The 13960-nt window shown below is 39.1% G+C and overlaps 1 protein-coding gene across 2 annotated transcripts in view; it reads right to left on the bottom strand.

The window, feature by feature from the left end:
- Positions 1-12582: 12582 nt before the first annotated feature.
- Positions 12583-13960, bottom strand: part of PRPF18 (pre-mRNA processing factor 18) — a 49402-nt gene continuing 48024 nt past the window's right edge. For both annotated transcript variants that reach the window (XM_088468775.1, XM_088468776.1), the window contains one exon: positions 12583-13864. In XM_088468775.1, coding sequence (XP_088324901.1) covers positions 13784-13864 — 81 coding nt within the window. In that variant the 3' untranslated portion in view covers positions 12583-13783. The remainder of the gene's footprint in view (positions 13865-13960) is intronic.

The raw sequence follows: 13960 nt of genomic DNA, 5'->3' as shown, positions 1-13960 counted from the left end.
AAAAAACAAAAAACAAAAAACAACTTTATTGCACAGCGCAACTCCCTTGGTGTTGTGTTTTATTTATCCTTTGAGTGCCATCGATACTCACTCTCTATGTATATTAATCATTACGATTTCGTTAATACGTTTGTGCACATTGTTGATAAAACAATTGCCATTGAACAGGCAACATTATAGATCTTTTCTGTGTGTCTTATTTTATGGTTATGCTTTCTGAATCTTTAATAGTTTGTCTCGCCTGCTTCTCTTATTTTTGCCTTGGATTGTTAATATGCCCAATCAGTAATTCTTCACCTGTGTGAATAACCTCACTTTGGGAGAGATTTATCAAAGCTTGGCGAGAGAAAACTACTAACCAATCAGCTTCTAATTGGCATACAGTCTTGTTATTCTAATCCACCAAATTTTTCAGCCATTCTTATATTTGCATTGTGTGTTTCTCAGCTCATACCTACTATACAATATATTCTAAAGTTATATGAAAATGACTCCTGCACTCATTATTACCGTTTATTTATATGGTGCCACAAGTGTTCCGCAGCGCCTTACAAAGTACATAAACAAATAAGTGACCAGTGACTTACAATACAATATAGTACAGGACAAGGACATGGATAATATACATTGCTACATTAGTGACCATAACAACACCATAAGCAACCAAGCGTTAGGTGCCCTGGTGGGGAGTAAGGAATAGAGGAAAATAAAGAGAAGCACAAGAGGGTAAAGGTTATACTTATACCAAGTGGCAGATTAATACTATATGGATTCTGGAACATACACATTTCTGTGTATATATATATATATATATATATATATATATTAATATGCAAAGGTTCGGCACTCAAACTGAAAATGCAAAACAGCGGGGTGCCATCCTAAACAAGTAGTATAAAGTCCAATGCTCTTCCGATGAAGGGTGTAAAACCCCCAGGGGTAGAACAAAACAAAGGAGGCACTCTCTGAGATAATGAAAAAAATTGTAATATCCTTAAGACATGTGAAATTCAGTACAGATGTGTCAACGTTTCAAGGTCCGCAGACCTTTTCTTCAGGACTGTACAACAGGAATCAATCATAAATATAATTAGTAAATTGTTTGTTTCCTTGGTGCTAGTCAGTATGTGATTACAAACTGCAGGTGTTTCCCACTTGCATTGTGAGGATATACTAGTAGTATATGTGATATATGGTAGAACCCATCAGTCCTATGTTTAAACCAGACAGTTACATTTGTGGAACATAAATTAATGTTTCTGCCAAGAATTTTGTTTCTGGAGACTATAAAATCAGCAACTGGGGAAGCTAAGAATGTGCTATATTAATAAAAATCAACTGTAATATAACTCAGTTAAAACAGTGTCTATTAACTACGCATACTTACTGCTGGTGTATGATATTTGTATTTGTTGGTGAAAACTGCTTTAACAGATGGTAAACTGCATTGGTGATTTGTGTTAGAAGACAAGGCTATTACAATCGCATTTACATTTTGCACTTAACACATAATTGGTTATTTACATTCTATAATAATCCCAATAGTATATAATGGATATTTTAACAATACTTACACAATATTTCCTTTTAATCACTATTTATTGTCCTTAAAGACTTTTCTAAGCTAAACTCCTGGTGACCAATAATTTATAAACCAGGAAAGTGAAATACTAATCTGCATTTTGGACTATAAGGATTGGGTGCTATAAGGTTAGGGTACGGGGCATGTCATGTCCTGAAACCATCATAGGGTAATGGCCAGGCAACATTATAGCTCTTTTCTGTGTCGGTCTTATTTTATGGTTCTATTTTCTGAATCTTTAATACTTAGTCTTGTCTGCTTAACTCATATTTTTGCCTTGGACTGTTAATATGCTAAATCAGTGATTCTGCACCTGTGTGATTAACCTCACTCAGGGGGAGATTATTATCCTTTATTTATAATGCATCACAAGTGTTCCACAGCGGCTTCCAAAGTACATAACCAAGCCATCAAGAAACCAGTGATTTATTGTACAATACAATGCAGGACAAGGTTTACATACATTGCTGCATTAGCGATCATAACACTCAAATAAGCAACCAGGTGTTAGGTGCCCTAGTGGGGAGTAAGGAGTAGATAAAAGTATAAATAGAGGAGAAGCTCAAGAAGGTGGAGGGCCTGGCTCGTGAGAGCTTACATTCTAATGGGGAGGGGCAGACAAACAGGCATGATACAGATGAGGTAGACAAGGAGCATGTGGTAGCTGGTTAGGATGAGTGCTGGAAGGCTTTGAAGAAGTAGTGGGTCTTGAGAGATGAGAGTTGGAGAGTCTGATGGGGAAAGGGAGAGAGTTCCAGAGGTAGGGAGCAGCACAGGCAAAATCTTGGAGACTGGAGCGGGAGGAAATAATCACTTGGCAGGAAAGGAAGCATGCATTTGTTGAGCGAAGAAGGCAGACGGGTGTGAAGTGAGATGAGATCAGAGATGTAAATGGGAGAGAATTGGGTGAGGGCTTTGTAAGCAAGTGTAAGAACCTCGAATTGAGTTCTGATGGGAAGCCAGTGGAGGGCTTGTAGGAGAGGGGAGGGAGATGTAGAATGTTTGGAGAGGAAGATAAGCCGAGTAGCAGAATTTAGGACAGATTGGAGTGGAGTGTGGTGGGAGTCAGGGTGGCCAAATAGGAGGAGGTTACAGTAGTCCAATCTGGCGATGACCAGTGAGTAGATTAGGGTTTTAGTAGCATCCTGGGTGAGAAAGGGATCTTGGAAATCTTTTTGAGATGGAAATGGCAGGACTGTGAGGTGCTGTATGTGTGGCTTGAAGGAGAGGGAGGAGTCCAAGATGAAACCAAGACAGCACACTTTGGGGATAGAGGACATAGTTGTGGTGTAAATTGATAAAGAAATTGTGGGAAGCGAGGTTATGCGGAAGTGTGGGAAGATGATCGGTCCAGTCTTATATATATTAAGTTTAAGAAAGCCCTGGGACGTCCAGGAAGAGATAGAGAGATACTTGGAGATATGAGTGAGGAGAGAGGGGGAGAGGTCAGGGGAGGAAAGGTAGAACTGAGTATCATCAGCATACAGGATATGGTCCGTATTCAATTAGCGACGAAAACAGCAGTTTTTGAAAAAAAAAAAAAAACGCCTAAATTATTACCAAAAAACAGACGAAAATGGCAACAGGCGAAAAAAACTGGAGAAAAGTTTTCTCCATCCCAGACCAGGCGACAGAAAATGCAAAAAATGGCTAAAAATGTGGAGATTTCTTTCTGAACCTTTGGAGACCCCCCTCCCCACTAATAAATTAAAAGGGAAAATTAATATTTGTAAGTTGCGTACTTTGGTGAAAAACGGGCGCGCAAATTTTGGGCAAAAAAAAAATAGTTGAAAATGTAAACATATTGGGTCTGATTATTCGATGGGCGGTATGGATGCGTCAAGTGTTTTAAACATTGCACACTGTCGCAGCAAGCGTTTTTTTTAGTTTTTAAAATTGTGTTTTTACAACACGAAAATATACTTGCACCCATTTAAACGTATCCCCAATTTAGGTGTAACAAAAAAAAATAGCTTTATATCTTTTTTCAGCGATTTCTTTTCCAAAAAAAATTTACGCGGGCACTTTTCGTCAAAGTACGCAACTTCCGATTTTTTTCCCCCGGTAATTTATCATATATGTGTCCAAAGGATTCTGACAGAAATCCGCACATTTTTTGCCAAAAATGGGGATTTAGCATTTTTTTCGCCTGGTCTGGGATGGAGAAAACTTTTCTCCAGTTTTTTTTTTTTTCACCTGTTGCCGTTTTCGCCCGTTTTTTGGTGAAAATGTAGCAGGTTTTTTTTGGCGAAAAAGAGCTGATGAGTTCACCTAGAGAGGCCATATAGAGGGAGAATAGGAGAGGTCCAAGGACAGAACTTTGGGGAACATCTACTGTAAGTGGAAGTGGATTGGGGAGATGAGTCATAAGAGAAGGAACGTCCAAAGAAGTAGGAGGACAGCCAGGAGAGGGCAGTGTCACGTAGACCAAGGTAGTGAAGGAATTGCAGGAGGAGTGTCAAAAGTAGCAGAGGGGTCGAGGAGAATGAGCAGAGAGTAATGGCCCTTGGATTTGGCAGCAAGGGCAATTTCATTGGAGTGGAGAGAACAGAAGCCAGACTGAAGAGGGTCAAGGAGATAGTGGTAGGAAAGAAAGGCCTTTGCAAACAAAATGCTCAAGGAGTTTGGAGACAAAAGGGAGGAGAAAGATGGGTCAGTAGTTGGAGTATTAAATTCAAGGGTAAGACATTTAAGAATGGGGGAGACAAGGGCATATTTGAATGCAGAAGGGATAGTGCCAGATGAGAGGGAGAGATGGAGGAGGTGGGCAACAAGATGGGAATAGGCACAAGGAGAGAGGGAGCGGAGGAGACGGGAAGGGATAGGGTCAAGGGAGGAGGCGGAGGGGGGACACAGGATGAGGGCTATGACTTTCTTTCCAGATACAGGGGAAAAGGATTCAGAGTTGGTAGGATGTATGGGGAGGGGTGGTCTGGGAAAGGAGGGAGTGGAGTGCTGAGGATCTGATGGGATATGATATCCTGACGTATGGAGTAAATTTTAGATGTACAGTAAGTGGCAAATTCAAGAGCAGAAAGCGAGGAGGGGAGGTGAGGAGGGGGTGGGCAGAGGAGAGAGTTGAAGGTGGCAAAGAATACAGGGGGTTTGAGGACAGGGAGGAGAGGAGGTTCTTGAAATATCAATGTTTAGCGAGGGAAAGTGCAGCACTGTAGGATGAGAGCATACATTTAAATGGAGTAAGTCTGCCTTATAGCGTGATTTCTCCACTGTCGCTCGCTGTTCATGAACACTTTTGCAGGTATCTGGTGCATTTGGTTGAGGTGTGGGTCTACAAGGGTGAGTAGTGATTGCCAGAGTAGAAGTAAGGGAGATTTATCAAAGCTTGGAGAGAGAAAAGTGGATTACAAAATGTAGAATGTAACATTTTTCTTTAGATCACTTAATAAATACAAATCTAAGTGTAGGACAAATACAGATTCTGAGATATCTAGAATGCTGACCAACAGACTGGGGAAAAGTCCCATACAAATTATTTCCAAATTAGAGCCTGCAGTATTCCAGCAGTTCATACTGATTTATAGTACTTGTGAGATTTAGGTGTGCAGGTAATTGCAAACAATGGATCACATTTTAAGATAATATGAAAAGGTAAATGTCCTTAATATAAACATCAAAAGGGATGCTGAAGCCACTGAGCCTTGTACAGAAAAACAAAATTAAAATGTCCCTGAAACTTATATCTTGGTGTTAGATGGGTATTTTACAAATGGGAATTTTTTTATTTTTTTTTAAATACAAATTCTGTTTAACCATATATTAACATAAGGAGCAGGATTCCTATCTACTGCTAAGGTAACTCATCAGAGGTAGATTATTAGAATTGCTGACTAGAGAAGAGGTGCACAGAGGACCATATCAGGTGATGTCTGCTCCTAGATTCCCAACAAAACATCCTAACAATTTCAATGTAACAAGTTCTGAAGTTTAGCCGTAACGGGGCAGATCACTAACTTTTCCACTACATAATACACACTTTATACATGAGAATAACAGGACAACTGTAAAGTTTCCTTTTTGTGTTTTATAGAAATCTCAAGTACTACAAAGTAATAACAGAACACTACTTGTTTAAATACATTTGAAACACATGTTCAATAAATTTAGAACTTTGCTTATTTTTTTTTGCCATCACATAGGAACATTAATGATCATTAACATGTATAGAAGACCAATCTAATATTCTGCATATATACTGTATATGTTTGTAGGTGGACACTGACACTGATACCTAAATCTGAGAATTCTGAGAGAGGTTTTATAGCATCTTGAACAAATTTAAAACGATCTCTAGACATTTACTGAAACAGGCAAAATGTGTCATTTATTAACACCTTATAAAACAATGAGGGTGAAATATATAGACCAGGAACACAGGAAGGAACACAGGAAATGTCAGACGTTCAGCTGTGGCAATGCATACACTGCCCAATGCGGCCTACTTTTAATTTACAAAATATTGCATCGAACAGACATGCTGGATGATTTTTGGATCAGTCGCACATACACAGTACAATTATCTGGCTGACCCACCGATATTAGGCAGATCGCACAGATAATTGTATAGTGTATGCTTAGCATAAAGAACAGATAAAAGATGTCAAAGTATAAAACTTTATCATTTGCAACAAAGTCAGCTTAATTCTCCAGCACACATACAGATGTGGCCATTTTACTCTGGCTTCAGTAGTGCCAAATAGCCTCTACCTAAACATTGCTGCAGACCAAGTACACCCCTTCATAGCAACTAAATTCCCTGATGGCAGCAGGATAATGCACTGCAAAAATTGCAAAAATGCACTGCAAAAAAAACACACTGCAAAAATTGTTCAGGAATGGTTTGAGAACCATGACAAAGAGTTGAAAGTGTTGACTTCCCAGATCCCAATCAGACATGAGGGAGACCTACAAAACATTAGTCAAGAGGTGGTCATTTTATGTGTGTGTGTTTCAAAAAGCAATAGAAAGAAAAACTATAAAAGTTGAAAACTTGCAATGACAATTAGTGTCACCCTATTCAGTAATTAGACTCAAGTGTTATAAATGGTCAGTGCTCACATGACTTGAAATCACCAATGAATGATAGTTTTAATATTTAAAAAGGCATTTTTTATTCCGTTACTTTGTCACAATGGCCAAGAGAAGAGAGCTGTCTGAGGGCATCGGAAGCGCTATCATCACCAAACACAAGACCTCTAGAGGGTATAAGGCCATCTCCAAAGACCTTGGCTTCACTATTTGAACAGTGCGCAATGTTAAGAATTTTGCTACTCATGGAACTGTGAAGAACCTCCCTTGACAAACTGTAGGGAAAAAAAAAAAAGACTATGTAAAACATTCAAAGATCTGAAGGCTGACCTGGAACAATCTGGAGTGATGGTTTTAACCCGTACCATATGTCACACACAAAACAAAATAGGGCTTTTTATTGGTGAAAGACCAGGAAGACCCCACTGCTAAATAAAATAAGCTCCCTGGTTAAGTAAATATTCACTTCTGGTTATATTCTAACCTCCTCTGTTTTTGTTGATCGGATAGACACTATTTTCAATTAGTTGGTACATATTAGATATTGTTACTGTACTATACAAAGTAGTTAAATTCTATAGCTTTGTTAGCTCTGGGTGGGTGGAGTCACTTTACCCCCCAATTTTAGGGATTATTGCATAAATGTTAATTGGGTTTATACCCAACCATCTATATTTGATTTGAATCCCGCACTCGAGCTCCTATTGTTGTAGAGCTCAAACATAGAAAACTGAGTAAATTGCCTCTGTGTATTTCTGGTCACTTATTTTTCTTTTATTTTCTTATCTCTTTTGCTTTTACATCATATATCACTGCTACTATTTTGATTCTTTCCTCTTTGTCTTTGTTTTTTTTCAGCAGTCTAGGGTTCCCATTCCTTTTGTGTTTTTTTGTTAAGCAAACGTAATTTCTATAATCTTTCACAGTGCCATTTACCTGCTTGTCTATTAACACTAAGGGTCTCAAGACCCCACAGAAGCGCTCGCATCTTCATAGGTCCCTCAAAACAATACAAGGAGACATGATCTTTTTGCAGGAAACTCATCTGAAAAAGGATTCACATCCCTCTTTGTCCTCCAAACTTTTTCCTTCGGTATGGTACTCAAATGATGCTAAGCGCAATCGAGTGGCCATTCTTCTCCAAGGTTCCCTTCCAATTTATGGATTCTAAGTGTGACAGTGAAGGCAGGGATATCATGATACAAGGCAAAATTGAACACAAGGAGGTAATGCTGGCTAACCTTTATGCTCTTAACACAAGCCAATCCTGATTTTTTAGCTAAATTTTTTTTCAAGAACTTAGCCTTTATAACAAAGGTAAAACTTTAGTAGGTGGCGACTTTAATATGGTACTTAATCACATAGACAAATCGGGCTCTTTCCATCCGGAAGAAATCCCTAACTCATCTTCTTTGCGTAAATGTATGGCCGAGGCGGGTCTATTTGATGTTTGCCGTTTTCTTAATCCTAGCGTCCGTGACTACACTTTCTACTCTAATCCACATGATTTATATTCAGAAAAGACCTATTTTTATGTTGCGCCTCCTTCTCACAAATAGCATGCCAATCTTTGATAATTCCAATAACATGGCCAGATCACTCAGTTCTAATGGCGTCTTTTACAATTTTTGAAAAATCGGGAGGATGGCCATCTTGGAGGCTTAATGAAACTTTGTTGAAGATTCCTCAGTTACAGGAACTGATTAAATCTAAACCTCAGGACTATTTTATTCTTAATTCCCCAGATGAATGTAGTGTGTCAACGGTTTGGGAAGTTCATATGGCGGTCATTCGAGGAGCCATAATTCAATTTGCGCCACGTCGAAAGAAAGAACAGGAAGAACGTGCTGACTCGTTGACCCTTCTTATTGCAGATCTTGATGGAGAACACAAGCTCATTCTAAGAAGGTTCTTAAACACCTCACTATAGGAGCAGAATTACAGTCTCTTTTGGCTGAAAAGGTTGAACGTTCACTACGTTGGGCTAACCAATTGTTTTATGACAAAAGCAATAAAGCTCATACACGCTTAGCAAACACTTTGCGCCAAACGGGCTTCACAGGCCATTAGCTCTATTAAGGACTCACCTGGCCAATCAATTTATGATCCTAAAATAATTAACAATATATATTTTCTGACTTCTACAAAACATTATAAAATTTAGGCTCCATTGTTGATCCCGTAGCTTTGGCTCGTTAAACCCGTTGAGAACTGCCTCGACTTGATGAGACCTCTCGTACTTTCTTAAATGCCGATCTCTCACCAGAGGAATTGGAGTGCAGCTTTGCAATTACGATCCTTAAAGAATCAGGCCCACAGTCAGTAGTATGATCGCTAGAGCCAATGGCCCCAGTATTGTTGTTGACCATGTTGTGGCTTTGCTACATACCCCGATCCCCGGGTTACTCAAATCTCAGAACAAATTAAATTACCCACATTTGCAGCGCTGCTAAATCAATTATTGCTAAACAATGGAAATGCCATCTACCACCTTCGAGAGCTGCATTAGAGGCAAACATCAACTTTGTAGGCTGGTAATATATTCCATAGAAGCTATAAAGCAATATGGTTGCCAAATGTCATGATACTTGGTCCCCGTGGTATCTCGTGAAATCCCTAACTACTCCCAGACTCTGCTGATATCTTATTTACACCATAGCCCTTTCCTTTTCACTAACCTCTTCCCATCCTCTCTTTTTTTATCTAACTTTATATATTAATTTTCATTTTTTTTTTTTTTATTGGAACAAAAAAAAAAACAGAGGACAACCTGTATGTCAGTAAACTCTTCGGAATGGTTTTGTGTATGTTAATATGTGTATTTTTTTTCTCATGTCATCAATTTGTTGTATGGTATGACAATCCTTCATTACCATGTGCTATAACTATTATATTGTGCACACATGTATATAATTGTTTGGTCACCCTTAATAAAAAAAACACTGTTTTCAAAAGGGTGTCAATGTTGGCTAGAACTGTGTGTATATATGTACCTGTATATCAATTTGTTATGATTGCCTTAATAATGTTTGCAGCTGCAGGGGTCTACATTTCTTTTGATGTCCATGAACAAAAACTTTAGTTTATAATCAAAAGCGGTCTACAGGCAGCAATAAACTTAAGAAGTTGACTATATGATGAAGCAGCAAATGTAATGTACTTTAGCTTTATTCCCGTGAAAGGAATTTAATTTATATTACAAGTAAAATATAAGTACAACCACAATAAAAAGTGTAGGAATAACACTTATACTCTTATATATCACGTTTGTATTCACTTATAAGGAATAATATGTTGGCAAGGGATTATTTGGAAATCCAGTTCAATAGAGCATGCTGCACGACTGACTTGTTTAGATTGCAAAATTATTATAGTACCTGTTGCCTGTGGATTTGCCCACAACTAAATCGCTTCTGCCAACATTTTTTTATTTTTATTTGAGGTGTTCCTAGTTGTATTGCTTTGCATAGGAGTTTGTTGCGGGAGTGGCCCACATGACCAGCAGCGCTATACAGACTGGTGGCAGCAGCGCCTTCACCCACCACTGTGTGACCTGTGCAGATAGCTATGAAGCATATCCTATTCAAGTGAACGTCGGCCCAAAGCACCTCTCCCCCCACCCCTCACATTGTGCCACATCTATCTCTTGCATTGATTATGTCAATACATTTTGTTTTTGTTATTGTTCAGCTTTAAACTTGACCTATTGAGATGAAACAAGGTGCAGGTCTTTTTTACGAGATTCTACTACAAAATGATGCAGTTTTCATGAAATCGGTTTATTCGTTTTTGCGCCAACTAGGAACAGACAGACACAACATTCTTATTAAATTAGTATAGATTCAATATTTTGGAGCTAAGGCAAATCCTTTTATCAGGATCCATTCTTGAAATGGCAACTGTAATAAAAGTCTCAACAAAATTCAACATTGTATGAAACAATTATGGGATTTCCAGCGATGGTAATATAACAATGTGCACTTGGCTCTCTTCACATTTTCACTCATTCAGAAAAAGAAAAACAGAAAAGAATAGCTGTTCAGTGATAATGTTATTGATCATGACTGTGTATGAGTATCGGGTTGTAGTTATGAGACCGGCGGCAGACATATACTAAATACCAACATCCAAATCCAGACAAGGGACTTCAGACTTATTCCCGATGCCCGAATGAGGCATGGGGCACCCTTAGCGTTAGCTGCGGGGTTAAGTTTGGGGGGGTTAGGTACCCCTAGGGGGGAGGGTTAAGCACCCACGGGGAGGTTAGAGCTAGGCACCCCACCGGGAGGGTTAGGTTTAGGGTGTGATAAGAGGCGGGGTGGGGGGGGTATAGGGTTAGACACCCCTGGCGGGAGGTTAGCATTAGGCACCACTAAGGGAGGGTTAGGGGGGTAGGGTACTTACCTGCCCTGTCAGGATCTTCACCCTTCGAGCTGCTAGCATAGGGATATGAATTGGGCGGCTATTCAACCACCGGGACTTCAAACCCATTCCTGAGTATCTAGTCCTACAGTCACATGTTAAAATGTGTGTCAGTAGGGGTTAATGTCAGTGGGTACGTGACTCTTGCCACAATCTGATTTGTGTATGTCTTTGTATTGCTCAGAAACAGCTCTAGAAGGCCATTGGAAGATCCTGTAGGCAGAACATTTTGTTACAACTAACGTGTGGAACAGAAGCAATTGCTGAACATTTCCTGAGAAAGCTGCTGAGTGTGCAGAAAGTTTATCAACAACTACAGGTGTATGGACTTGTGCAGCTAAATGAGCCAATGCATTATTCTTATTTAGATCCACAACCAGGGATGCAGCTAAACAGAGTAGAAAACTAATGTGTGTATTTAGAACTGGGGAGCCACCACCTTCTACACCACCTCTAATAACTAGCTTTAACAAAATGCCATAGCCTCTCTTGGAACCATGCTGACGGTATCCTTTTCCACATTTGTGTCTAACAATTAGGCAACAATGCTGCCCAGGAATCACTGCTGATGCTCATCTATGAACTGCTTTGAGCTGAGTATATTAAAACCATGCTGTGTATTTACTATAGCATGTGTTATTTTCACTAAAATAAACGTCCCATTGGGAACAATTTGTAATTAGATGGGAAATGTTAAGAGAACTATGGGATTTTTTTAAATCTATATAATAAGTGACAGTGTATGAGAGTCGGTTTGTTCTTTATGCACGGCCAGAGTTTTGTACCTAGCTCAACCAAGTTTGGCAAGGTGGTGTAGTTTGACCAGGATTAGGTTTTTGCCTAGGTTTGAACTACATCAGGGCCACACAAGCCCATTAAACTGGCACACTCTTAAATACACCGATTCTGGGGCTGAGGGGCTGGCTTAATTCAAGCCTGCATCAACTCAGCACTCCATACATTCAGACCGTGGCAGAAAGCATAATCAATCCACAATCTTTGATCCGGGCAAAGCTTAGCATTTACTCCTAATTTGCATAGTCACCCAGGTGTGAATGACTTCTGTGCTCCTTTTTCAAAGCTTTCCCCCTGTAGTATACCACATTCCAACTCGCTTTACTTTAGTTCACAAGTGCTACCAAAATAAAATATGCAATAATGCCCAATAGCCATACTGTACTTCTCCCAAAGCACTTAATCTAAAACGGAGGAAATGCAGAAAGTAGGACGGGTATATAGGGTTGGGAGCATCAGTTCAGTTAATTAAGTGCCTACTCCAAGTATCCAGCATCTATACACAGAGTAAACAGTGTCCAGATAGTAATCTTTTCATCTCTTATATCCTAACAGAATTACTTGCCTTATTAGGAACATGAAAATCTCTAGAAGGTATCTGTTGCTGATACACTGATGCCAGAACATCCAGTCACCCCTCAAAACTCTGTCAGGCAATTATTCTGACTGGCCTGCTCTCTCTCTCTGAATCACACCCTGGTACCGGCCTAACCAATTTAAATTACAACATGTGCATCTGATGTAGAAGTCCCATAAAAAGAAAGGCCAGGCGTGCACAATAAAGTGGCCACACAGTGTGTAATGTTAGATCACACACACAAGTCTTGCAATTAGTGTATTATAGCAGGGGCCATGCCTACATTTTGAGTTGCATTATGTAACAAACCATCAATAACAAACCATCAATAGCATAACTAAAAGGTCACTAGCCCCAGCTAGTAGTGATCATGCGGCTACACTAGAGTGTACAGTCTGTGATGAGATCCAGTTGCCACAACAGTTTCTAAGTGTGCTCTCTGGGGAGAAGAGCTGGCTCTCACACTCAGCAGCTGCACACAATTACATACAGATGCCGTGAGAAACAGGTCTTTCCCCTCCCTTTAGCGTTCTACAAACACTACATAAAGTCCTCTGCGAATTGGTATGGTGATAGGAATACTATGCTTCACGATACATTGGATTTTATTTTAGGGCATGTACAAGCAAAGACAATATATTTTGCGCTATTCTAATTCTATTGCTAATTATTTATATGTAAAACACAGGTCTACGCTGTTTCAATGTCTCGGCAAAGTAGACAACTTTTTTTTTAAAATGTGAATTATTCATCTGCCTGTAGCATATGTGATATATTCTGTAATACTAGTGGAAATGTGTGTAGATAATTCTAGAATGTCATTTCGTTTCTCTGAAACCACAGCCGTGTATAGGGCATTTACTATGCGTTCTGAATAAACACTATTTTTAAGTATAATACGGTGACAAGTATAATCAAACAAAACAAATGGCTTATTTCATATTGCAAATCAAATTGGAAATAACTATTAAGTGATAATACATGGCTGGCTGAAAGAGCCCTGGACTAGTGTTCACTGTGGTACAGCATCAATAAAAATAAGGACAACTGTTACTTAAGGAGGGAAAATGTTTGAAACAAGTTTATTTTACCTTGGAGGTAAACAATGGTTATCCTGGAAAAAAAAAAAATCTGTTAAAATAATGGTGTCATCTATCAGGTTAGCGGTGTCACAAATATGTTTTGGGGTAGTTATTTGAGAATCTGACGTATTAGGCACATCTATAAAACAGAAATGCTGCCAATCAGATGTGTATAGGCGTTTGTGTTGGGGCTATCCACAGCATTACTTGGCCAAAGCTGACTAATTATTTTCATTTACATTTATGAGAGAAAAAAAACAGCCATGTACAAAATTCTCTTCACAAAGCATTGTATTCCACACACTTTGAAGGATCCGTTGAAAAGTGCTTCTGGCAAATAGTCATTAATCTCTTTAAACCCTAAAGAGAAAACAAATAAAACACACATAAATGGAGTAATTAGAAAACAAAACACTTTTATAAAAGTAGACCACAATTGATAACATTCCGGAGTAA

The sequence above is a fragment of the Taudactylus pleione genome, unplaced genomic scaffold (genome assembly GCF_031769625.1).
Source record: "Taudactylus pleione unplaced genomic scaffold, aTauple2 ptg000086l, whole genome shotgun sequence".
NCBI lineage: Eukaryota > Metazoa > Chordata > Amphibia > Anura > Myobatrachidae > Taudactylus > Taudactylus pleione.
Note: the sequence above shows the minus strand (reverse complement) of the source record. Positions and strands in the feature narration are given on the sequence as shown.